The 26,990-nt window shown below is 48.0% G+C and overlaps 1 protein-coding gene across 2 annotated transcripts in view; it reads right to left on the bottom strand.

Moving 5' to 3' along the window:
* The window catches only part of ALPK3 (alpha kinase 3), a 32,386-nt gene extending 5,670 nt beyond the window's left edge, over positions 1-26,716 (bottom strand). The window contains exons 1-6 of one of the 2 annotated variants that reach the window (XM_079317637.1): positions 26,455-26,651; positions 16,960-16,998; positions 13,656-13,777; positions 7,018-7,135; positions 4,973-5,993; positions 59-1,934 (exon numbers count right to left, since the gene is read on the bottom strand). In XM_079317637.1, the coding sequence (XP_079173763.1) occupies positions 59-1,934; positions 4,973-5,993; positions 7,018-7,135; positions 13,656-13,777; positions 16,960-16,998; positions 26,455-26,597 (3,319 nt within the window). In that variant the 5' untranslated portion in view covers positions 26,598-26,651. Of the gene's footprint in view, positions 1-58; positions 1,935-4,972; positions 5,994-7,017; positions 7,136-13,655; positions 13,778-16,959; positions 16,999-26,454 lie in introns of both variants that reach the window. The other variant, XM_079317638.1, reaches the window with a different exon arrangement.
* Between the last annotated feature and the right edge of the window lie 274 nt (positions 26,717-26,990).

The raw sequence follows: 26,990 nt of genomic DNA, 5'->3' as shown, positions 1-26,990 counted from the left end.
ATCACTGGTTCCCTTTGTAGGCGACAAGGGAATGTGCTTTGTGGGGATTTTCTCTCACCTTTAAATGGGTTATTTGTTTTCTGGGACTCTGCTGGCTGTGCTTCTGGCTTAGCATCTCCAGGGACCTCTTCATCACCAGTGGTGTCCCCTGCAGGCTCCTCGTACAGCTTAGGAACCTCCAATGTGGCCATCTTCCTCATGAGGGTTGGAGAGCACTGCTCTGAGGGAGAGGATGGAGCTGGGGCAGGAGACTGCAACAGGGATGCATTTTTCCTGGACTGCCGTGGTGAAACACTCGGAGCTGCTGTGTGCCCCGGGCTCCCTGGAGCTGCCTCCTCTTCCACCCCCACCTGTTTGGGTTTTGGCAGGTATATTTTGCGCCGGGCCCCCAAAGCGAGCTCCTCTGGTGTGGCACAAGGTAGCACTGCCACAGGGTCAGCAGGGCTCTCTTCAGAGCTCCCTGGAGGCAAATCAGAAAGATGGGGAGCCTCTCCTGCTGAGGGCATGCTGCCCACCACGATGGAGGGCACTGAGAGTGGGGGTGGCCCCTCAGCCTCAGGAGCCCCCCGGGTGCCTCTCCTTGGTGGGACAGGTCTGCAAGCCAGCATCTCCTTGCTGGTAACAAATTCCTTGTTAATCATCCCTGTGATCCGTCTGGATGTCCTGGGGGTCAGAGGGAAGTTCTCTGCTGTCTGGAAGAGTTGGTTGTTTTCTACTTTTTCCAAAACTTTCCTTGAGGTGCGAGGGCTCAGGCCAACAATGCCTGTCTCTGGGATCATGCCTTCCCCTGCATTTGGCTGCTCCTTGTCCCCAAAGTCAGTGTCCCCTTTTGTGGCATCCTTACTACTATCTGACATTTTTAGAAGTAGCAGCAGGTAGTTCTTTAAGGAGGAAACCAGGTTTTTGTGCTGTATTTTCTCCTCCAAAGACATCTCCTGAGACCCAGACAGGACCAGTGGCACTTGTGGCTGAACCTCAGCGACTCCTTCCCAAGTGCCTGAAGATGCTGCTGGTTCCTGGCATGGAGCAGTGGCTGTCTGGACTCCTCCCTCCTTCCCTTGAGGTCCCATGGGCACTTGCTTGGCACTCTCCTCCTCTGACGTGCTGGCAGAAAACATCTCTCGTGGGGCAGATCCACCTGTTGTGATTTCCGTTTCTCCACTCACAGGAGGCAGGAGCTGGGCTCCAGACAAGACCTCCCCTGCAGTGGCCTCCATCCCTGGGCTTCCATTAGATGCCAGCAGTGCCTCCTGTGCCACTGATGGCCTCACTGCAGGAACAGGAAGCGGCTCTTCTTTGGCAAGAGGAACTGAAGCAGGAGCCATTTCAGTGCTCTGATGGCACAAAGGTGTCCCTCCTGCCTCCCTGTGCACAGCCCCAAGACACGGCTCTGCTGCAGCACTCCCTCCTGCCTCCCTGTGCACAGCCCCAAGACATGGCTCTGCTGCAGCACTCCCTCCTGTCCTCACACCAGGATGGCTCCCAGACAACTCTGCTCCTGCCTCTTTGCTCTTCCCATCTTTGACTGTCCGACATGGGATTTGTTCAAGACAAGTGTTTTCTCCAGGCTCTGGAGGAGTCAAATTTTTCAGCAATGACTCTTCCCCACACTGACTTTTGTTCTTTTGATTTAACAGACCTTGCTGAGTCTCTCTGTCCTCAAGAGCATGGAAATGGTTTTCTGCCTGTTTCCTGGGGGGTGGTTGCTCCTTGTCAGACTGTACATGGTCTGGGGAAGGTGCTGGTAGCTTTGGTGGCTCCTGAGGCCTAAACCGAGGATTTGTTCTTTTTACAGCCCCCCTGGTTTCCTGGCAAACAGGCACCTCTTTCCTGACTTTCTCCTCTAGCTTACTGGCTTGCTGACTGGTCTCTTTGGTTGGACTGGACACTGGATGCTTTAGGTCACCAGGAGACTGTCCAACTCTTGCTGCAACCTAATTTAAAAAAAAAAAAAAAAAAAAGAAAAGGAAATTACCATAATGTTGTTGCCTGGGTCTGTGCAGTCCCACCTGTGGTCCACATGTACCATATGGCACTGCCCAACTTCTTGAACCATGGGAATTACCCTGATACCAGTGTTATTCTGTCATCCAGGATCATGTGATTTCACCATCATCCCACAGGAGTGGGTTCCACCTGTAAGGCTGCACAAAATGTTTCTTCTTTTAATCAGCTCCAGCCCTTCTGCCTTTCAACACCCTTGCCATGCACAGGGGCAAGAGATCTGCCTTTCTAAATCATTCAGTGTTTTTTAATCCAATCTCCTCTGACTCAATCCCTTTCCAAAGAGCAAAACTTTCCCGTTTTCACCAGCCATTGCTGACACCTTACAAAATTCCCTTGATGTTTTTAAAGACTTGAGTGTGCTTCCCTATCTCCACTGTGAGATGGGGCAGTCAGCATGTCACACACTATCAGGATGAGGCTGCCCAAGTGATTTATAGTGAAACTGTACACCCTGACATTATCAGCACTCTCCAACCATTCTCTGACGTTGGGGAAGCTCAGATGTTTCCGAGTGCAGCTGCACCCAGCAGACGTGTCAGCGAGCTGCCTGCTGGGATGGCTGAGATTTATCCCAAAATCTTCCAGCCAAGGAGAACAGTCTGTTTCTGTAGGGGAGGCAGGGATACTGTGGTACACACTCTAGCTGATGCTCTGCAAGCATCATCAGGACAATGGCATGGGGACAGGGCATACACACAATGGGTCTCCCTTCCACCCTGGAGGATCTGCTGCTAAGGATTTTTACTGAGGTCCCTGACTTGAGTGTTAAGCCCCCAAAATGAAAGCCATGGAAAAGGAGGGCTGTGGCACTTAGACCTCTATTTTGTGCTGCTTTTGCTTCATTTGGTAGCTTGGGGACAAGAGGAAAGATAGCACCATTCTCTCAGCAAATAAAGGAATCATATAATGGTTTGTGCTGGATGGGACCTTAAAACCCATTTCATTTCACTCCCTGCCATGGGCAGGGACAACTTTCACTAGACCAGGTTACTCCAAGACCCATCCAACCTGGCCTGGAACACTTCCAGGGATGGAGCAGCCACAGTTTCTCTGGGCAACCTGTGCCAGGGACTCACCACCCTCTCTGCCAAGAATTTCTTCCCAATATCCCATCTGACCCGGTCCTCTGACAATGGAAAGCCATTCCTCCTTGTCCTGTTACTGCATTCCCTTGTCCAAAGTCCCTCTTTAATCATTAGGGCAACATGAGTATTGAATGGCTGGGGTGGTGGAAGTACCATTAGAGGCCATTCCTACCTATAAAATTCAAGAAATATAATAATCAGTTTTAAAATTTAGGCAAGAGTGATCACCATGCAAATCTAGTTTCTTCTATGCTCTTGTAGAGGAGGATGTTCAGAGCCTGGCTACAGTCTAGTGTTTTGCTACAGATAAATCCAGCTGAGAAGTCCTGAGCATGAGGCCCAGCCATGTCCTAAGGCTAGGAAAACACTCATGCTATGACCTTTCTTGTTTAAGAGAAAGAATAAAAAATAAAGATAAGTAACCCCTGTCCTGAGGGGTGAAAATATCCTGAAACATGGTTGGAATCTGCCTTAAAGGCTTTAAACCAGCTTATTTGCTCTCACAGAAGCTTGAGGACTTTCCCCAGCAGCACCAACAAGCTGAAGCATTCAAATTCAAATCAGAAGCATTCCCTTTGCTCTCCTCAAAGGCACACCAGCTGGCAAGTCACAGGCTTCCCTCTGTGAGTGGGGCTTTTAAAGAAAACAATATTCATGCATGTCAAAGGTTCAGGGATGACAGCCCAAGCCTGGCTGCTGCACACCAACATTTTTCCATCGTTTTTGAGAGCCAGAGGTGTTAAAATGAGCAGAGAAGGGAGAAACAAATGGCTTTACCAAGGTGTGGCCTGAACAGCAATAATTTCTGCAGCAGCACATGATACTGGTGGGTCAAGTTGAAGATGAGTTCACAGTGCAGTGCAGAAGCAAGGTCAGAAACCAGATGTGCACTGCACAACACAGCAAGTTCTTACCAGCAAAGCTGCCCCCACCAATAGCTAAAGAAATTTAAGAGAGGCAGAAAGGACCTTTTTTTTTGTCCACTGGAGCACCCATCAGTCCCTTAGGCACTGTGAATTTTCCTACATTCTGAAATATGTGCATTACCTACCAAGCAAGAGGTGAGACACCTGGAGCCTTGTCTGTACTGAAAGGGTGCACCTAACAAACTCCAAATTCTGACAGCACCTGCAAAGCTGACTCAGAGAACCTTTTGTGACAAAAAGGGTCATTTAAAAAAATTGGGGGAAAATAATCCTTTAGCTTCCAGTCTAATATTTTCAATAATACTTCAGGTTAGGGACAAAAATAGCAGTTGACTAAAAGATGCTCTGAGAGTCAGAAGCAGGTGCTGTGCCCTGGCACTTTATCACCACCACAGTGAGTCTCCCAACAGAGTTTTTCCAACAGGGATGGCCAAAAAAAGATAACCCAGACCTACTGTATGTATACACATTGCACTGTAAACAAAACTCAAGGCCCTGAGGGTGCAGCTCACAGGTACCTCATCTGCCTGGGGGCTTCTTAACTAAAGCTCCCTTGTTAAACTGATCAGATGCCATCACAAGGCACTCACTCCCAGCTATAAATACCCATTCAGTGCTCCCTGCTGACCTGATTTGAAAACATTTCGCATGAGGTCAGCCGATTAAACCAGAGAGCCCCAGGCCACTGAGACCAGCTGCTCTAATGGCCCCGACTTACATCTCTCACCACTTCAGCTGACATTTGCTTGGAGATGAGGTGGAAGCTCTGCTGTCTGGGCTCACAAAATCAAAAAAGCCCTTCTGGGTGCTTTCACCAGGGAAGATCTGCAGAGGATTGGCAGCAGATCCCAAGGTGTGCACACAGCCTCCCAGGCCCAATACCACCATACAAATGTGCAGCACAGACATTTTCTTGTTGCCACCCCTGTGTTGGCTGTTGTTTCTCTTAGTTACCTCTTTGTTTCCCTCCAACTTCTGTTCTTGCTGCTGGCCTCTCAGGCCCTCAGACAGCACAGGTTCTGCCTCCAGCACCTCAGAGGCCAGTGGAGCATCCTCTGTCTGTCTGCTGTCTGCCACAGGCTGCAGGGCAGCCTCACTCCTGGCCTCGTCCTTGCTTCCCACCTCCTCCTTCCCTGCCGCTGGCTTCACTTGCTTATCAAAATACATGTCCTTTAAAGAGAAGTACATGTCATCATTAGGTTTAATGTCCTGTTTCACAGCTTTCCCAGGCTCTTTATGTTTTGGACTGGTTTCCACTTCTTGATCGTTTGCTGCCCTCAAACGTGCACTCCTGCGTAAGGGGACAGGAGGAGCAAACCTGGGATTTGAAGATGGATTGACCCTGTCTCTGCCACTTTCTTCTCGCTTGGAAACTTCCTGTGCTGCTGCTGAAGGAGCCTCCACCTTCTTTTTCTTTTTAGCTGCCGAATCTTTTGCCCCTGGCTTAGTTGCCAAGTCCTCCACAGTCTCATAGATGTATGTGAGAAAGCTGTTCCCATTCTCCTCCCCACTTTCCAAAGTGGCATCTCCGTTGGCGGTCACCTCTGCTTTCAGAGGTGCCACCAGTTTGTTTGGGAAGCCTGACACTGCACTGAGTGGCTGCTCCTTTGCCTCAGCAATATCCTTGTGTAACCTGGACTGTGAATCTGCGACGTGCACTTTTGCTGTGTCTTCCTTCTCCCATGCTGAGTCTCCTGTCCGGAGATTCTGATCCCTACCCAGCCTCCGCTTCCTCTGGAGCCGTTCAGGGCTCATTCCTTGCAACTTCTCCACTTCCACATTTTCTTTCCCTCGTTTCTTGCCCTTTTCTATTTCTTGCATCTTTTCTTCAGCTTTTCTCTTGATCTTGTCAAACCACTTCTGATGGATTTTGAACTCCGTCATGGTTCCCACTTCCAGCACACCAGAGCAGGACACGATGCCTTTGTTGTTTCTAGCTGAGGCCTGGTAAATGCCTGCATCCTCCTCACGGCACCTGGAAATCAAAAGCTGTGTGTGAGATCTACCTGCTGGATGTCCAGGCATGCATACTCTCCTACTTCTGGCTCCACAGAGTCTAGAAGATGTGGCCCAGGAGGTGCCCACAGGATATCTGGAGGCCTTGAGCTGGCCTCCCTCCCGGGCTCTGCCTGCTCTCTGCAGTAACAGACAAGCAAGTTTGATGATAAAGCTGTTCTACCTCCACCCTGGGCTGTAACTCTGGCATGAGGGCTGTGATAGAAGATGAACAGGCAGCACCAGGCTTCCCAACTGCTCTTGATCAGAGTCCTCTGCAGGATCTTTTCCTCTCAGCTATACACAGCCCACAAGATGTTCTTCCTCTACCCTACCGTGTTACCAAAGTCTTCCCACCCCATGTCACAACCACCAGCACAAGCACCTGCCTGCATACCTATTGTCACCTCTTGAGGACACCTAACCCACAGAGATCCCTGCTCCTGGAAGAGATAAGCCTCTGATGGACACCTGAGGGAGCAGAAAAGCTCAGACTAGAAGCACATGGATGGCAGGACTATCAGCAACACTGATATTCTGCATTTTCAGTCAGTGCTACACCTGTCTGACATCCCAAATCCAGGACACAATGTGCAACAGGTCTGTGCCTGCTTGGAGACAAGGTGTGCCTGACTCTCCAGAAGCTTTATTCCCTGTGCCATCATCTCAGAGGCTTTCCAAGCCTCCAAGGATAGTATTTTCCCTCTGCTCACCTTTGTCAGCCCTAATGCTCAACACTGGAAGGCTCCAGAGACAGGGACTTCTTCTTCCCTTCCTCTTGCTTCCAGCATGACAGCTATCCCTGGACGCAGTAATGGATCTCATACTGGTGTGACTAGGGAGCCATAGCTCAAGGGGAAGGGTCAGCTGTGAACTCACAGCAGGGAGCAGAAGGTGCTAGCCAGTGGTGGGGGGACATCACTGATGACAGCTGATCCAGCTACTGAGAGCACACTCAGAGCTCCCCTCACCAAACCCAGGCACTCTGCAGCTCCTTTACTCACTTGTAGAGCTGCAGGGTATGGCGGTTTCCATGACGGAATATTTCATACTTGGGTAAGCCACAATAGCGATCCATCTCCTCATCATCCTTGTACCATGTCACCTCTGGCTGTGGATACCCTGGGAGGACATGGAAGGTACATCAGAGAGTGAAACATTCCACACGGAAGCACAGACAGCTACACAATCTGGCACACCAGGACAGATGCTATTCTGGGCTCACCACATTCCTAAATGGCACAGCAGAAACAGTGGAAACTTAATGGGCTTATCTCAGACTTTTATCACTCCTAGGAATAGGGCTATTTTTGAGAAAAAAATCCTAGCACTTCATTCCTGAACAGAGGGGAGTGGATCACACGCTCGTCTCCTGTGACACTGGCTGGAGAAGGTGAGCATGCCGTCACTTTTATGTGAAGAGGGATGTTTTGATGAGGCCAAGGCTGTGGCAGGAGAACAGGCGTTTGCCCCTCCATGGAGCACTCAGCATTTTGCACAGTGTCACAGCCTGTAAGCTGATCCAAAACTTTCCACTGAACAGAAACAACCTTGATTGCATCACAGTCAGCTCAGTGTCCTACAAATGTCACTTGACAACAGATGTCACCTGCCTTTTCAGTAGAATGACATCATGATGTGTGTGACTGGCTGGCTGGCAGGCTGGGCATGCAGCCATGTTCTCTACCACTAGCAGAGGTGTTGGATCAGCATGTGAGTCCCACATGGACCAGTGCTAGCCACAGCCTTCACTGCTCACTGACAGCAGATCTACTTCATATTAAGTGCAGTTTTCATGCTAAGACTGCTCAAGCCAGCAGCCAGCAGGGTTTCCTGTACTTCACTCAGGGCTCACCAACCAGTCAAGCCAACCTCCAGGGCATGGGATGAAAGTTTCAATGATCAAATCATGTCTTGGCTACAGTCGATTGCTCAGGAGCTTATCTGCTGCAAATGTCCTGCAGGCTTTCTGTGGGGCCAAAGGAAGGAGTCCAGCTCCTCAAATCCACCAAGGCTCACCCACAGCACCCCAGAACGTGGCAAGGGTCAGCTCCTGTGAATACCCGAGGCATGGGCTGACAAAGACTTTCCAGGAATATGCAGTGTACCCAACCCAGTGGCTCTGGAGTAATGAGACAGAAGGGACAAGGTGCTCTCTGCATACTTCCCAGCTACCAAGCCACAGGTTTCAAGGCTAACCAGGATCTCAAATGTCCTCCTTGCACCAAGGAAGTTGTCAGCCCATAGCAATGCCTGAGCCCAGCTTACTTCTACTCTCATGAAGGCCCTAGAGCAGGATTGAGAGTCCAGAAGCAGAGACTCATCAGCAGGAATTCACCCAGGTTTTGGCCAATCCAATATGCCTTTGTCCAGAAAAGCAGCATATGCCAAATCTCCTCCTGCACTGCTTTGGTTCCCCTGTCCCCAGCCCTTGCTTGTTGTGGCTCCTCTGTGTCCACAGGCTCCTCAAGGGTTTTAATCCACTGGGACCAGATAGGGCTGGGAACATAAGTCTCAGCAGCTTTTCTTTCCTGTTCTCCTCTATGAGAAGCATCCATGCCCATAGCCCAGACACCTCACAGACTGGATTTTACCCTATTCTTCCTATGGTCTCTTCTATGGTCTCTTCCACTGCACTGCCCCAGCATCCCCCTCTCTATCCTCGCTGTCTGTACATCTCCCACGTGCTTTGCTGCCTCAATCCCTTCCCACTGCTGCCATCAGCAGCTTTGGCTTTCTGCTGGGTAGTGCCTTGTTTCTCCTCTTCTACAAGAAACCAAACCATGATTTTCTCCAACACCCTTCCTGCAAGGCTCTCTGTTCTCTTCCTCTGCCCCACTCTTGTCACAGCCTGTTATTTGCTGCCGCTCTGACCTCCTAAATCAGTTTCTAGAGACATGCAAAGCCCTCAGGTACTTGTGGCTGAAAAAAATGAGCCCTATACTGGGAACTGGAGAAACCCATGAGAGCATTCCAGTGATGGAATCATCAGGGATTGATGCTGCTTCTTATATTTTTCATAAAATATTAAATACTGGAAGCAGGAGCATGGGCTGAACGAGCCAGTGGTGAATTCTTTCTGCTCCAGAGATGATGAACAAAACAATTTCCATACACAAGCTCACACTGTGCCCAGAGCAATCCAACCCTTCCCATGGGCTGTTCTGCAAGCAAGACCTTCAGCAGGCCCCCAGGTCCATCTTGCAGGGAGCTGGCAGGTAGATTTTCCTGACACCCTCACAAGCAGCAGTGGCAGCCCTTCATTCTGGGAACTGCCAGCAGATAGTTTCCGAGAAGCCCTGTGACGCCCCGTGTGCCCCCCCTCCCCACCCGCCACGGCTTCCACAGCTGATTTCCATTCCCAGCTGACATCTGCCGGAAAGAGCTGCAACTTCCAGAGCTGTGCAGTGCCTCAGGGAAAGGCTTTTCCTCTTGCTGTGCTTAAACCCCATTTGACCTGTAGCACTTGTGTCCTTGAGGCTGCCTGCTCCCTCCGAGGAGCTACAGCCATGACAGCCCAGTGCCAGGACCAGCTCACATTGCACGCTCCAGCCTGCAGCCAAAGAGAGCTGCAGGCAAGTGCTGGCTGGGAGGCTGCTGGAAGGCTGCGGGCAGGCTGATGCTGAAAGGCTTCCCACCTTCCATGCAGGTACAGTGGCCTCAGCTGCCTGTCCAAACACCATCCATCCCTTCCCAGGGGCTGTAATTAGAGTCAAGCAGGGGATGGGAAGATGCCTGTGCAGGGATGACTCTCCCTGGCATGGGGAGGGGAGCTGCTGCTGATGCTGCTGACATCCATCCTGACAGCATTTGGGCTGCTGAGTGAATAAATTCCCGGTCCAGGGTGGGGGAAGAGGAGTCAGGCATCATTCCCAGAGCAGTATCCACAGCTTGACAAGTAGGGTGAGATGGAACTGAGGGTTCCATCCATCCACCTTTGGGCATTACCATGCTGCAGGCACCAGATGCCCACCCTCAGCATGAGACACCCTGAGCAGCCACTCATAGATCTTCATTCATCCTTCCAAAACCTGCCATGGCTGCAGCCCCCATGCAGCTGGTGCAGAGGGATTTGCTGGCAGGTAAATCCAAAACCTGCCATGGCTGCAGCCCCCATGCAGCTGGTGCAGAGGGATTTGCTGGCAGCTGGGCCCCTGCAGCCCCCAGCTAGAGCCCCATAGCTGCAGACAGACCGGTGCCATGCCCTCCATATCTTCAGGATATGTGTCTTCCAGCAGCACTGCTCCAGGGTGATGGCCAGCCACCACAGGATCCTGGAGGCTTTTCAGAGTGAGGATTATTTTTTCATGGAGATTGCCAGGTTTAATTAAACATTCTTTTTCTGAAAACTGTCAAAATCTGAGAAGTCTTCAAAGCTTGGTGGCCGTAACCAAAACAGTTCTTAAAATATCTATCCAAAACAGTTCAGAATACATCTATCCAAAATTACCCAGAGAAACTCTATTTCAAGTTGCTTTCTTCTTCTTTTTTTTTTTTTTTTTTTTTTTTTTTTTTTTTTTTTTTTTTTTCTTTCTTTCTTTTTTTTCTTTTTTTTTTTTTTAGGGGTAACAGTGAAGGAGAGGGAGTTAGTCTTCTGAAACTTGGGAAAGTGCTAACAGTTTAGAACTATTAAATATTATCCACAGTCTCTGCTCTACACAAACTACACATAGGGGCTTCAATAGCCTTGGAATACAATTCCCTTGTCCTCGGCCCCAAAGCCAAAGCTCCTCATCTCCCAGCAGCCTACTCTCTGCTTGTAGTCACTACCCCATCCCCAAACTCCTCTCACAGCCCCTGCACGTCTCCAGACATTCTTCATCCCAGCACTTCAGTCTCATCCTTCAAACACTTCCCTCAGAGAGTCACCACAAAAGCAGCAAGTGGAACTCCTTTAACCTGACTACAAACTGCATCCACTAAGCATGTGACTATCTACTCACCCTACCCCAACTCTCTTCCCCAAGGCACAGGCAGAGACCTTTCCCCTCTGCAGTACTCTGCAATAAAACCATGGAGGCAGTGATGGGGTCAAGCCTGAGACAATGATTTGTGAAGACAGATCAGAGGGGTTGAACCTGGCTAAGGAGGGTGGAAATGGCACTGAAGAGGCAGCTGTAGCACAGTGGGTTGATGCTGACATACAATGGTCTTGGCTAGATGCAGTCACCACCTGTCCTGGCTGGACTCATTCCATAACAAGCAGCCAGATACCTAGGCCTCTTTATCCAACTTTCCCCATTTAATCAGCTGACATCTCTCCTTCCCAGGCAATGCTACACAGAAGCAACTAAAAAGCTGGAAAATCCTTGTGGCAGCACCTCCATGAAGGACCACTCTGAAAAGAGAAGCCTGATATTCACTCACTGCAAATGAGCTGTGATGACCCTTGAGACCCTCAAGTCCAGACAGACCCACCAAGGAAAGCACTTGGTGCAGAGATGTTGGATGAAGCTGCACAGTAAATGGAAAGGTTATTGTTTCCTTTTCACATCTCTTAGAGAACAAAGGATGAAACTAATTTTGTCTGAAAAAAGGAAACATCTCATAACTGATGCAGGACTTGACCCAAAAAATCAAATCAGACATAGCAGGGACAGCAGTAGCAGGCTGAAACCAGGCATCAGGAGGAAAGGAAGGTTTGTGCCTTCACACACAAGAATCTGCTTCTGCCTGACCTACTTTTTCCTTGCCTGCACTCACTACATTCTGGAGATTGGTTCTTCAAACACTTGCATCTTTCTGTGTTCCTAGGACAGGCCCAGCAAGTCCTAGTCTAAGTATTCCCAGATGTGGGACTAGCCTGTAACTCTCATTATTGGTCAAGAAGCAGCAAAAAACAAAGAAGAAAAAATAGTAAGAGTCTATTCTAGGTCACGCATCCATATTTGTGGCTTGACTGTCAAAACAGGAGCAAGTGACTGTCTGCCCTCTGCCTCCATCAAAGTGTCCCTGGACTCCAGCCATAGTGCTGGGACTGAGCTGATTCCATTCTGGTCACTGGCCAGGGATGTCACTGCCATTTCCTTGCTCCCAGCAACACCTCCCAGTTGAACACAAACATCATGGCAGGGCAAGATACCTGAACTACTAACCAGACTCTGCAGTCAGACTATGCTTTACACCTCCTGGCCCTCTCTCCCAAAGAGATCCTGAGCTCCTAAAGGAGTCCATAGGACCACATACAGGAAATGCCCATCTGGTAAAGGTGGTCCAAGGATGATTTTAAAAACATTTCCATGAAAATTTCTATGTTCATAGAGACATCCCCCAACCTAGTTTACCAAGCACATAAATATTGTGACATGTGCCAAAAGAGACTCATTGACAATTTCCTTCACTTGAGTAGGAAATTAGGCCAGTGTCAGCTCAAGCTTTCTACCTGGTGCAACACACCAGGAAGAGATGGAATTTGTTAGAAGGAACCATCAACCTAAAAGGTGCAGCTGGTCAAGATTTAAGCCAGTGAGAGAAGCCAGGACTTTTACTCTGGATTTCCCAACATACCTAAACATTTTCTCACCTCTGACACTTGCAGAATGGTGCATTCCATGGTACTTCACAATATGTCAAGCTTTTACCTCCAGAAAACTGAAATTGGGAAAAGCCCTTCCAATGACTCCCCAAATAAAGTGGTTTGGAGGCATCTCTAGAAGCAGCAAGGGGTCTGCTGAAGTTAAGCCTCAATAAAATCAAAACATAATTGTACCCCTGCAAGTTCAGAAGGTCAGCCTTCAGAAAAAGAGAATCCATAAGAGAAAAGCCAAGAATTCATAGCTGGCAGTTTTCAGAAGAACTGAGACTGTGCTTCCTTATTTCCAGCCTGTTTTTAACAGCAAACCATATTTCCTCAGGAAATTTCCTTTGGTCCTTTGGACTTGTGCCTAAGAGGCTCACTGGATATACTCTCCACCTTCCAAAACTTACAAGCTTATTTCATGTCTCTCACTGAGTAATCTCTTAGAGTAATTAATACTAGTGAAGTCAGGAAGGATCATGGAGTCGTTAATAAGCACATCAGGAGAAGAGGTTTTGAAAGAACAAAATCTCATCAGCAAAGGAGCTACATGCCTCCACACCAATGACTGCCATGCCAGAATGCCTTAGCACCAGCCCTCTTTTCTGGTCCCTCCTCCTCCTCTTCTTGACTTAAGCCCTTCCTGCCCAAGGGAGACTGTAGCTCATTGGGCAGTGACCAGCTTTTATTTCAGATGTTGACAGACACAGGAGTTCATCACTGATACAAGTGTAGCTGTGCTCTAACCATCTACAGTCAGCAGTGCTGGTTCCAGCCCGACAGCCCTAGTCTCCAAAACTGCACATTCCTGACTTACGGAGTCCAGGATTAGAGAAGCAGAGGTAAGGACAGTACAATGGTCCAAGCAGTAACCAGCATATCCCATTTTCTAGTCTTTCATTTGCCTTGTTTGACATGTTAGCTTATGCCTTTGCCTCTTTACACTCTAAGGTGTTTCCCACCTCCCTTAAATTGAAGCTCAAATCACCATGCAATTGCTGAACTTCTACTTGGCATTCTGACAACAGCGGGCTTGTTATCCTTGTTATCACTTGCTGCAGAGTTTAACTGCCACAAGTCCAGCAGATGAGGCAGGACCAGGTTATTCACTGAAGACACTGTTACCTGTCACTATGCACGTGAATTTAGCATCACAGTCCTCGGACACAGCATGGGATTTGATAGTGGTTTCAAATAGTGGCTGTGTTTCCTCCGTCAGCTGAGAAATGATTGCGCAGAAGGTGCTCCTGGAAGATTCAAGAAGCATTTCTTAGAGATAAAAGCACCAGAAAAATCAAAGGGTCCACCTTGTGTCTCACCTCAGCAGTCTGTATTCTTGTTGTCCATGCCCTCTTCCCTCCCATCATCCCTACACTTGCTCACGAGTTCAGTCCAGTTTCAGGGCATTTGACTGATTTCTCCCTCCTAAGATGACTGTCAATTTAAAGTGACATTTGAGAGTTATTCCCTTTGCCTTAGACCTTATGGCTATTGGGGCAATGAATGTTGACCCACTGGATGAATTAAAACCATTTTAGCTCTTGATAATACCAAAACATCTCTTTGGTCAGTAAGCTTAGAGCTCCACCTAACAAAATCAATTCCCAGTTCTGAACCATAAATGTTTCAAGAGTTGTTCTGTTTACTGGGATTTTCTTTTATTTGTGAAGAATTTGTGTCATTTCAGGTCAAGTGTGAACTGAACACAGAAGCCCTCTCAGAATGAAGAAAAGTTTCCAGCTGTGGGACAGCTCACTGAGGAAAACCTGAGTCTGGCTAGCAGCTTTCTGAACCCAGGAATTAGCTGGGAAGGAATTCCCTGTTTAGCCTCTTACTTTTGCAGGTAGGCACTCATGCTTCCTACCCCAGGAGTTCAGGATCTGACCTCAGAGCTCATGCTGGGACACCCGAATAGCCAGAACTATCCTAACAGTGCAATCCATAATGCTCAAAAGCAGACCATGGATTCTTTAGGTATTTCAGCACTGTTCAATGAGTGCAATAAATCACCATATTTATCCATCACTGCCAACCCTGCTGCAGCATCGCTGAGAGACGTCCCAGAAAACCTGGGCTTTCTTAAATTTAAAGGAAATTATTTAATTCCAAATTGGGTTTTCATTCAGATAATGCTGAGGCTCTTGGAAGGGAAGAGTTTCTCATTTCGCTTTTCCCTCTGCAATTAAAACTCTACACATTTACAATACAACAGGGGCCCCCAAGGTCTCAAGTGCAAAGACACTGGGAGAAACAGCTAATATTACAAGAGAACCAGTAGCTGGCAGCTCTATTTATATAATTTTCAACAGTGAAAGACATTCCTTAAACAAGTGATCAGCTTCCAGAAACATGCAAGGGGTGGAACAAATGCCCAAACCACTCCTGACACAGCTCTACCATGAGCAGAAGGGTTCAGAGTGTGTGGTGAGGGCTCCATGAGGAGGACCCCAGCCTCACAAGCAGCCCCAGGTTGCAGGCAAGATGCTGGTGCTGATGGCCACTAATGCTCTACCTGCTAAGGAAGCAAACTGTTTCAGGGCAAACCAAAACCCCCCACATTTAGCATGACCCAGCAAGGGTAGGTGCACTGACAGGGACTAAGCATGCATGGCTGAAGGTGTCAGGAAAGCTACTGCCACAGCAAGTGCCTGCTTCATCCACCCTGAAACTTACCTTCAAGCTGCAGTGTCATTATTTTCCCTCTGCCTTCCTGCTAGAATGGCATGCAGGGAGATAAGCCCCTGAGTAACAACCCACTGGGATGCAGCAGGAGCCTCACCCAGTTCCCAGGAACGTTGTGTTGGATGAAGGTCAGGACAGGGGAAGCTCAGGATGGTGCAAACCTGACTTATCTACTGAATGAGGGTTATAAGCATGGCCTGTATCCAAACACGTGTGTGGGATGGAATAAAACTAACAGATTCCACATCTCAGACTCCTTTCTGTGGAAAGCCATCAATACTAGGACACTGGTCCTAGCAAGCAACGCTTCACTCAACTGTGGGGCCAGGAGAGGGCTGTGGGAGTCAAAAGCTGTTTCAAACCAGAGCAACCTTTCCAAATTCCAATCCCAGAAAAAAAAAAATATGCCCATTTCCATGGAGTAAGGAAAACAAGGCAGTTACTGGTAGGGTTTTGATGCTCCCTTCAATACAGATCCCCTGCCCCATACCAGTAAATGCCTTTCAGATCCACATAAAGGAATTCCCCAAGCATCAACCAACATTTCATACCCCAGCAGGAGGGCAACAGGATCAGCATCTTATAATCAAGTGATGCACACACATACAGTGGCTCTTGGGACCCAGTTTAATCCCAGCACCATGCCACTGGCACCAGCAGGCAGCACCAGGAATATGTCTGATCCACTCAGTGCAAATCCCACAACCAGGTGAAATACATACAGCAAAGGCTACTGAATGGCTTTGGAAAGCAGCTGTGATTGGAAGCTGGGGGCTCCACAGGCTTGGCAGATGAATCAGAGACTTGCCCAGTGATATTTGGCAGGAAGCCTGGAAGGTCTGTTGAGTCTTTCAAAGAAACCATTGTGCTGGTCAGAGCAGAATTGGGAGGCTCTGGCACTGTGGGGCTCTCAGCTGACTCACTCCAGCTGCAAGGAGGCTTGTCCAAATCAAACTGCTTTCTAAACCAGTAATTCAGAGTATTTGAGGAACTGGACACAAAGCATGGTCAGCATCCTCTACCTATCTTTTCTTTGGGCCCTCCTGGAGCTGATCTTTGAGGCAGAAAAAGCCCTGGATCCTAGAGGAGACTGCTGGCAATTCAGTAGCCTTTTCAATTAAAGGGGGATTTCCATACAAAAGCCTGGTGGAAAAGGAGATTTGAGAACTGTATTCCTCTTGTCATGATTTTACTTTTCTGACTTTTTGGTCAGAAATCCCAGAGCTATACAGGTGTTCTGGAGAGGCCCTTCCCTCCATGGTCATTCTTCTACCTGCCACTCCAGCAAACCAGAAATGCCAACTGATTTTCAAATGTGTTCTTTTGCCAAAGGCAAGATACAGCTGAACAAGTGCATTTTAGGACAGAGTCCAAGTGAATGAAGATCCTCACAACAATGGCAGGTGGAAGCAAATTTTTTCTCTGAATGTCTCAGGGCACTAATCCAATTTTTAATGTCTCTGTATGGAAGTCTCACTTTAATATAAAGAAGTAGCTGAACACCCATCCTTCGGCTAAGAAAGAGGAACATTTCTTGCACCTTAATACAGGAATTACAATGAACATTCACTTTTCTTTCTGCAGTTCAAGCAAGTATTAGGAATCAAATCATGCAGAATGAGGCTGTTAGATCACTTCAGGGCTCTCGACTGATTAATTAATTAGTACCAAAGCATTACAGGTTAATCGTAGTGCAGACATTCAAAAAAGTGTTTGGTCAGAGCAGTTTAATGCAATGTAGTTTTACCTTCCTAAACTGGAGGGAGAGAATCTGCTGCTTGATAAGCTAAGCAAAAAACAGCATAAAAACCATTAGAGAGAAAAGCACGGAAAGGAGCTGAAATAAACAAACCGTTACAGAGACATATTAATGATGAGTCATTTTGCAGAGGTCAGAGTTCCTATTAAAAGAAGGTACAGCTGCCTTAGGCTGCCTGCCAGGACGAGCAAGCCACATTGTCAATGGAAATCAAAGGCTGTAAAAATGAACTGGGCGTTAACCACAGAGAACCAGGGCCAGGACATTTATACAAGTAGGATTCCAAGAAGCAGCACCTTGAGCCTTCCATGCACCATCTGCAGCACTGTGCTCAAAGCAGGCAACTCCAGCACAGGAGACGTCCAGTTAAATGGAGGTGGAAGTATGGAAGAGACCAGCCCAATTCTCTGCTGGCAAGCAGGTGGCCTGAGCTGGGTGCCCTCTGTGCTTCCAAGGACAGCTCCTGGGAGAAGCTGAAAACTCTCTGATCACATTGCTTTCCAGCTTGTCAGTCAAATCACTAAGGTCTGGCAAAACATTAAAATAAAATAACAGAAGTAGATTTTACAAGAATCTACAGGTTTTGCTTTCTTCGTCGGAACATGTAGCAGCATTAACCAATTCAGGGAACACAATCAAACACTCAAGTCCTACACAAGATATCTTGATGAGCTACTTACCAGTGGTCACGAGCTCTCCCAAAGGAGTGTCTTCAGGGACTCATGTCCCAGCCAAAGGGCCACACTGCCAGACTGTGGCAGCAGCCCCTTGCAGGCTGTAGGAAACAACCTCCGTGCATTGACCTGCAGCAGTCAGGGACAGTTCCTCAAGCCTTGAGCTCACCCACATGGCAACCAAAAGTCTAAAACTAGCAGGGACAAGCTAGACAGCAACACTGGAGCCCAGTGATTGAACTGCACTGAGGTACATGTTGCACCTATGCAACAACCTCACCATACAGCCTTGGAAGTGACTGCAGGTTGACTGCAGCCCCTCTGGTATGTACTAAGCCAGACTGCCACATGCCTTCCTGCAGAGAGATCAAACCTTCCCAGCCTCTGTTCTGAAGACCAATGAACCACCAAAATTCAGTGCTCCAGGATGGTGCTAGTGCTACATAAGACAGCAGAATGAATCACATGGAGAGCCACCAGCAGGTGCACCTCTTCAGGTCTTCTACCCAAATGTGTGAGTCCCAGTCACATGGAAGCCAGCAGGACACCAAATATTGCCCTAAAATTACCACAGAGAGACTCTGAAAACTGGTCCTGACAACTGTACATTCCACTTGTGGAGGCTGAACCTTCATGTGAACACCAAGAAAAAAAGCAGTTCAGCTTGAAGTCCTGACACTTCACACAGGTAATTGCATATTTCCTTTAAGAAGAAAAACCTGAAGAGCTCAGAACTCTTCTCCTTCAGAAGAGCAAAGATAGCAGAAGTTTTGCACCGTTGCTCAGAAGCAGATTTAACCCAACAAACATAGGTGGCATTTGGCCTTTTGGCAGCAGCTTCACCCTCTCCACCCCCAGCTACACAATCCTGGTCCATTCCCAGTGCCAACTGCTGGTCACACAGCCAAAAGATGTGCAGGTTGAGTGTGATCCAGCTGGGGAAATCAAATGCCCACAGTAACAGGCTGAGGATCACTCACTCACCTGATCCATCTTTCATGTGCTGTGCTGGTCCATGGGAGAAGCCAGACAGAGGAGCTGTGTCCTTTGAGTTGTTTCCTTCCACCTCCTGCTACCTGTCTGTGAGCTCATGCCCTTTCTGGCGCTGCCAGGCACAGCCTTGCATTACCTCCCTTACTGACCAGCACCTCACCTTGGCCTCAACACTCACAGACACCCTCAGAGCTTCTACAGCTCAAACTGCACCTTGTGCTGTTCTCATCCCATCCTGACCTGCTGGGGATCCAGGTTTCTCCTCCCACACTCCTTCCCAAGCACAGCCACCTCAAGTGATCCCAGGGGCAGCTGTATCCCTGTGCTCTGGGCTATTCACACGCATCTCCATATGTCTGGAAACACAACTCATGGGTTTAACTTGTCTCAAAACATTTTGTTTACCACTGCAAGGGAAAAACATCTTTTTACCATTTAGAATGCTAAAGACCTTCTTAAAGGGAAGTTCCCAAAATCCTTGCTAGCTAGAATGCTAATGTAGGCAGTAGTGTGATTTTAGTCATGATTTCTCACATAAGACAAATAGGGATGTGTCTTGGCTTGGATGTAAAGAAAATAGCAAGAGTCAGAACAAAGGCTGCTTGTGCCATGAACCCCTTGTGCTCATGGATGTGATCAAACAGTAAGACTGACAGTGCTTTTTTTTTAATCCCCAATACTAAGACAACATGGACTTTATTCACTGCACATCCTGAGACAATGCTGAACACTGATCTGAGGGGCTCTTGGGTCTCTTGGTATTACCACAAGAAAAAGGCCATCATGTATTAATTGAAGTTTAACCTCAATATGCTAAATTTGCTTTTCAGACTAGAGATTTAAGCCCCAGAGAGCACGATCAAATTGTGGATCCTGCAGCCAGCACAGCCCTGCCTGCAGGCAGCTGGCGCTTCGCTTCAATTATTCCAGCATGTCCATGTAGAGCTGTGACAGCACAGCTACACCAGAACCCAGCCTGCCCTGCTGCAAACACGGGGCTGCTGAGCAGGGCAGCAGATGCCCCAGCTTGCCTGGTCTGCTTCTCTCTGGGACTGGGGCCATAACAGTTACTGGATAAAGACAAATGCTTATGTTATCCTGAGGAACATGTCTAAAGTAGTGAATCAAGGCCTCAAGTATAACCTTTCCTTCTATTGTAAAAGTGGACTTCAAAAAGTCCACTGCTCCAGGCATGTCCCCCACTGGTGGGATGAAGCTCCTCAGGCACCTCCCATTGATGAAAAGAAGCTCAGCTTTTTATAAGCTAGTCATGAAAATACAGAACTGCTCTTATGTGCTGGACCATAGCATTATCTCTCCAGCACATCCCTTCTACTAGTCCTAGTTCTTCATTAAATTTCATTTTATCACATACTTTCAAACTCCTTTGGCCATTTATCATCCACTTAAAGCTTCTAGCCCTTCAACTACTCATAATTTTCTTTGGAAGTGAAGACAGCCTTCCTCGTTTTTCATGCCTTGCTAAATTTCAGTCTTGCAAGGACAGGAGGCAGAACTGTCAACACCACTCACTTTTTTTAACCACTCAAGTTGATGATCTGGGCTAGCATCCACTGGCACCAAAAAGTCAACTTCCTGAAAAACAGATTTTTCAGTCTGGCACCTTTTTTAACCCCCTCATACCATCATTCATTAAATTATTCTCTTTCAGTACTTCTTATTACTGAGATAAAGAAATCTTTCTCCTGCCAGTTCATTCCTCACATGGAAATGAAGAGCTCAGGAGCCCCTGATACAGACTTAACAGTGGCTCTATCCTCATATGGTCAAGCACCTGGACTCAAGCTTTTTGAGCTGCAGCAGTGATCAATATTTTTCAGTGCTCTTCCACAGCATGAAAATTGACTCACACAAGCTGTCCAGTGAAGGCAAAAACCAGCAAAACGTGTCCATGACAGCAAAGCTGACACATCCAAGTTATGTTTTGAGTAAATCAGCATTTCACCAAAGCTCCTTGAGAAGCCCATGGAGAGCTGGGCAGTCTGTCCATCCCAGGAGCTGGACAGAGAGACTGACAATTTCCTACAGACATTCCCCCTCGCTGCCTCTCTGATCCATGACATTATTGGGCATGTTTTGCACATGCAGACTTCCAAGTGTAAGCTCTCCTATGAGCTTGCCTGCCTTCAAGGTTAATATTTCTTGAGACAAATACAAGCCACTCAGAATCCTGACTCAGCTGTCAGCAGTGAACCCTTTTCAACATTTAAAAGCAAGGACTGCAGCTTTCATGTACGCACGGCTGTGCTCACGCTGCTTTCCTGCCATGTGTCCCTCTCCTTATCAAGCACTCCCTGCACACACAGAATGAGTGTGCTGGTATTCATATACCATGTCAGAAGCTATCAGCAGGCCTGTGATAAAGCAGCTTTGAGTGTTGTGTTGCTGTACAAGACACATTGTTATTTCACAAATTGGAAAACAGATGTATTGAGACTTGCTTGTCAAGGTCACAGACCAATTAGATGTCAGAGATGCAGAAATGTGGCAATTTTGTCTGCAGGTAACTTACTTTTTGCTGAGATCAACACAGACTTGTGTGCAACAATTCAGGCTAGATTTCATTAACAGAGAAGGTGGAAAACAATAAATTAGGTTAGACATTCCTGTATCAGCCTCTGCAATGCTCTGAAGATGGCTCAGATTTGCGTATCTTAATTCTGAATTATTGCTGCCTCTATGGTCCAAATTAAACTTAGAAACACACCAAGGAATGAGAAATGGCAAAAAACCCCAACAAAAAACCCCAAAAAAACCAACAAAGAAAATATTGGACAATGAAATGCCCAGGAAAGGTGACATCTTCCTGGCAGTTCACTACACAGAGAAAAGAAAAAAATGAAAATAAAATTGCCTGTAACAGCCCCTCCATCTTCCTCTTCCTGGACCAGGCGATGCTGTGAGACTGAGTGAGTGTGAGATAACAACCTCATTCACTCAGGATCTTCCTCCCATCATCAAAAGAGGGCAAGAGTAGAGCAGGTTTTAATTCCATCTCCTGGGAACTGCCTCTGCTATGGCATAAGAGATGCCTTGTTTGGACACAACTACACTCTTCCCTCCACACAATTGTATCCTTGGCCTGGGAAATATCCCCTTTTGAGAGATTTCCTGAGAAGAGTTCTCATATGTGATATACTCTGTATTTTAATAGTGGCCCTGAAAGGCATTGGCTCATCAGCCTACACAATTGGCTCCACCAGGCTTTCTAGATGATATGGACATATGGACAGGAGGCTACAGAAAGGGAGCTGAAAAACCTCCCTTTGGAATTATTGAGGACTGTTATTCAGAGTGCAAAACTGCCAAGGAGCCCCACTCAAACCAGACAGCCCTGTGCAGGTAGTTACAGCAATGGCAAACAGACACCTCTGTCCTACAGGTCACAGGGTGCAGAGATGAGTCATTCATGCCTTTAGCTTTGCCTTTCCAGCTGGTACTGGCTGTCCCTCCTTCCAGAGTTTGAGACATTCCACCCCACAAATCAAACTGGCTGAGTGCTCTCAGGTGCCTCAGCTGGCATCTGACCAGGGGGTTACACCACTCTTCACCAAAAGCAAAGTCCCATTGGACATTACAGGCGCCCAACTGCTAAAGAGGGAACTCCACTGAGCTAAACCTGCTTTTCAGGAACCAAGTGCTCCTCAGTTTCCTGCACACTTTATTATAGCAACAGATCTTTCTCCTTCATTTGATATTATGTGCAAAGCAAGAGGGACTAGATTGGGAATGGTTTCCAGCCAGAAGAGCCAGGTGGCAAGGCTGAGCTCAACTGCCACCCTGAGCAGAGTTATCCAAGAAAAGATCAGAGGCAATGTCAATACACTCTATAAATATCTGTATATGAATGCAGCTATGACAGTAGAAGGATATTCGAGCAAGGAAGCAATGCTCTAATGAGACTGAGGAGCAGACACCTGCATGAGGTAAGAGGTGCAGATTGCTTCCAGCAGATAGGTTTGCCTAGCACTCAGATGAAGATTCTATAAAAATTTCATCTCTCTGCACAATACACTCTCTAGACTCACTAGTTCTTACAAAAAAAAAGATATCTAAAAAGATGTCTTGAGAGTTGTGCCCCATGAATGCAGCTAAGGCAGACCATGGACAGGACTCACAGCTCCTCCTCTCACTTCATTAAATAATAATAGTCAAGTGCTTTGAGGCATATCAGGTTTTTTTAGAAGGAAAAAAACAAAATTAAAAAAAAAATCCTGTCAGCAGCCAAAACAGAGGACACATTACTGTGGCTATAAGCTCCTCTTCACACTATCCAATATCAGGTATATTAAAAGACCAGCGAAGGAAAGACACTGAGCTGTTTGCTCACAGAGAAAATCCTTACAAAAGATTAGTTCCCAAGCACACAAAGAACTCCAGAACTACCAAATTCATACCCTTCAATTTACATGACATCCCTTTTCTCCAATGAGATTAGGGATACCAAATAAGACCATCCAAACTGCCTTCAACAAAGAATCATACAATGGTTTGGGTTGAATGGAACCTTAAAGCTGATCTTGTTCCACCCCCTGCCATAGGCAGGGACACCTTCCACTCTCCCAGGTTGTCCCAAAACCTGTCCAACCTGGCCTAGAACACTTCCAGGGATGGGGCAGTTGCAGCTTCTCCGGGCAACCTGTGCCAGGGCCCCACCACTGTCACAGGGAAGAATTTCATTCCAACAGCCCAACTAACCCTGCCTGCAGTTTGAAGCCACCTCCTCTTGTCCTGTCATTCCAGGCCCTGGTAAAGAGCCTCTCTCCATCCTTCTTTTAGGCTGCCTTCAGGTACTGGAAGGGCACAACTAGGCTGCCCAAAAGCTTCTCCAGGATGAACAGTTTCTCATAGCAGAGGTGCTCCATCCCTCTGACAATCTTGGTGCCTCCTCTGGACTCGTTCCAACAGCTCCATTCCTGCACTGGGAACTGCAGAGCAGAATGTGCTCATGAGTCACCCCAGAAGCAGGGATTTCTAACCTCAGTTTCTTTTCTTAAAGATCTCCCCACGTGTTTGTGTACCTCTACCATGTTACTACACTTTCTACTGCTTTAAAGAAGTGGTGAAAAGAACAGGCAAATACTTTGGTTAAACATATTCTATACATACATATAAAGACAGAAACAGAGAAACCTGAAAAAACCCACATTTTCTTTGGATCAAAATATCCATTTTTGTTTTCTAACCACTACAGCAGCCTCCCACAGCAATCCTGTGTCTACATCACTTGTTCCATTGCCTTTGTTAGCTTCAAACCCAGCAAATCCAAATCCATTCTGTGTTAAAGAGAGCTGCTCAGTGTTATCTGCTGTTCTGCATGCTCATCGTGCTTTTCAAGTTCTCCCAGGCAAGCTCTCCAGATGTTCCTGGATTTAATTAGAGTCATAATTGCTTTCTGAAAGTCTCCCTGCTGCAACATTCCACTCACTTGCTTTCCAGAATTGTTATGATACATTATTTAATTACAACATAAAAAGTCCCACTTCATTCAAGCCCTTGCCCTGAATCTTAGACAACACTTTCCAAAAATCCTGGCTCAAGTCTTCAGCACTTGTAGGGCTCTGCAGGGAACCAGACTTTTATATGCCTCCTCCCCAACTCATTAGGGAATGTAGAAGTTGCCATGAACTCAGGGAAAGGTCAATTTTGCCATTTTGCGATTATTTAGTCACTGCTTCTTACAACAGAAGGGGCAGACAGTGGAGTTAAGAGACAAAATGAAATTGCCTTGCCATAGGCTTTGATGATCATGTACATAAGTGGTTGGAAAAATGATTGGAGAATTTGTGGAAATTCAATGTACTGCTGATTTAAGTGGTGCAGCACAGAGTCCCTTTGCCAGCACTGGGCTCCCACGGGTGGAAATTGGGGTGCAGCCACAACAGCAATAGGTTGACAAGATCAAGAGGTTCAGGGCTCAGTGTTCTGCAGCCACTGGCCAGATTTACCATGTCTGAGCCTCAAGTGGTGGTGCAATCAGTCAGAAGATACCACGTGCACTGCCTGCATGGGTGCTGTATTGCTCCGTGCCTTCCTCAACAGAGGAAATTTTGGGAATCCAGCTGGGAACACTGAAGGTATAACTTGCAGGATGGATGAACCCTCTTTTATGGTTAAACTGATTAAAGCTGCGATTTGAACATAGTCAAGGAAAATAAAAGTTAAGCTGTAGGCAATCCAAACACCTCAACATCTTCTTTATTAAAGCCTTTCTCTGCTTGTAATCTGCAGAATGGAGTCACTGGGCTCAGTTATGAGATTTCCAGGTCATGGTACAATCTGAGGCTGCAGGCTGTGGACCCTGTGTGGGCATTTGGTGCTGCTGAAGATGTCACAGGCTGCAACTAGCTCACACCCAAGCACGACATGATACCACCACAAAGGAACTGAAATTAGGCTTCCATTTGGCATTACCCCAGTTTTAACACCTGACTTCCAACCAGCACTTTTTAAATCTCTTTTGGTCCTGCATTTATTTTTATGAATATCTGATTCCTTGAGGCATCAATGCTTGACATGCTGGAAATGGATTATTTATAAACCATCAGCAGGGAAGAGGCACACTCATTTGGAGAGCTCATAGACTGAAGAGCATTCCCAGTGAATTCAAAGCAATTTCAAGGCTTTTGTGAATGCCTCACACAATCACTGACACCTTGGGCGCTGCTGGCACATCACCCTATAATCTTCTGTTTGCCAACCTCAGTCAGGCTCAGCTGACAGCATGTTTATTATACCTTCTCCCTGTGAACAAAGCCATATTCCTACCCCAGACCCTGTGCTGGAGGCCATTCCTGACCCAGGAATGCTGATCTCATTGCTGCTCAGCCCTTATCTACAATGTAGAAATGCCTTTTTGGCAGTGAGATAAGGCACCCGCACACAGAGCCCAGTGGGCCCCTCGCTCGGTGTGGTGAGCTGCTTCACTACAATGAAGGCAGGAAGGTCAGTGCTGTTCCCTGAGTTTAGCAAGACACACTCAGGTTTGTCAGGATTTCATAAGGATGGCTTGCACTGTGACTTCACTGGGGTCTGCAGCTTTCTCATGAGGGGAAGAGGAGAGGCAGCACCAATCAATCTCTGGTCTCTGGTGACCAGGATAGGACCTGAGGGACCAGCATGAAGATGTACAAGGGCTTAAAATAGCTTAGATTATTGGATATCAAGAAAGGGTTCTTGACTCAGAAGGTGGTGGGTCACCAGAACAGGCTCCACTGGGCAGCAGCCATGGCCCCAAGGCTGCCAGAGCTCCAGGAACATTTGGACAACCAGCTCAGGCACAGCATGGCATTGCTGGGGTGTCCTGTGAAGGGACAGGAGCTGCTCTCGATGATCCTTGTGGACAGGATATTCCACAGTTCTATTCTATGGTTCCATCCTTCACACACCCGCTCAGGCATACACAATGTGCAATACCAAAAGGGCCTGCCCAGCAATATCTGTGACACCCCGGCTTTCCCTGGGGAGGCCAGGGGCCGCTCTACAGCACACCAGCTCCTCTGGAGAGCCAAGAACACTTGGTTTTGTGCCCTGGAGCAGCTCCCTGGGGATGGCCAGGCCCACTGGCTCTATCATTGCCAACCAGCCGGCCTCGTGCCCTGTCTGAGGCGGTGCAGCCTCATGGCCTGGCTGAGGGCCAGCCCGCCCTCCCCGCCGCACGCCCGCTCATCCCCCCTGCCCCCTGCCCCCCGCCTGTCGCCGGCGTGTCCCCGCACCCCACGCCCTGTCACCCGCACCGCGGCAGAGCCAGCTCGGGGACAGACCCCTCGGCAGCGCCTCCCCCGGCCAGGCTCACCTGTTCTGGGGCCGGATGCCCAGCAGGTAACTGCGGCGGTCCGGCCGCGAGGCCCAGGCCGCGCTCTCGGCCTCCTCCGCCCCGTCCATGTGGCTCGCTCCCTGCCCGTAGAGGCCCGTGAGGGCCCTGCGGGTCGAGCTCATGGCCGGAGTGCGGCTGCCCTGCCCCGCGGCCGCCGCTGCCCTCCCTGTCACTCAGCGCTGCTGTTTATAGACTCTGCACACATGCCGCTGTCAATCGTGACGCACAGGCCGCGGCCCGGCCTCCTCCTCCTCCTCCTCCTCTTGCTGTCACTGCCAGCTCGAGTCCAGCTTTTGAGGAAGAAGTGAGTTTTTCCTTATAACAACCTCCCCACCACACGGGATTTCTCACACTTCTGGTGACCACTGACAGAAGCCGATGGTGCAGCACTGAGGTGGTGCCAGGTTTACACCGGATATCATGAAAAGGTTCTTCCCTGGAGGATGGCTGGACACTGAACACACTCTCCAGGGAATGGTTATGGCCCCAGGGCTGCCAGAGGTCCAGAAGCTTTT

This window comes from Erithacus rubecula (genome assembly GCF_903797595.1).
Source record: "Erithacus rubecula genome assembly, chromosome: 14".
NCBI classification, from domain to species: Eukaryota; Metazoa; Chordata; class Aves; order Passeriformes; family Muscicapidae; genus Erithacus; species Erithacus rubecula.
Note: the sequence above shows the minus strand (reverse complement) of the source record. Positions and strands in the feature narration are given on the sequence as shown.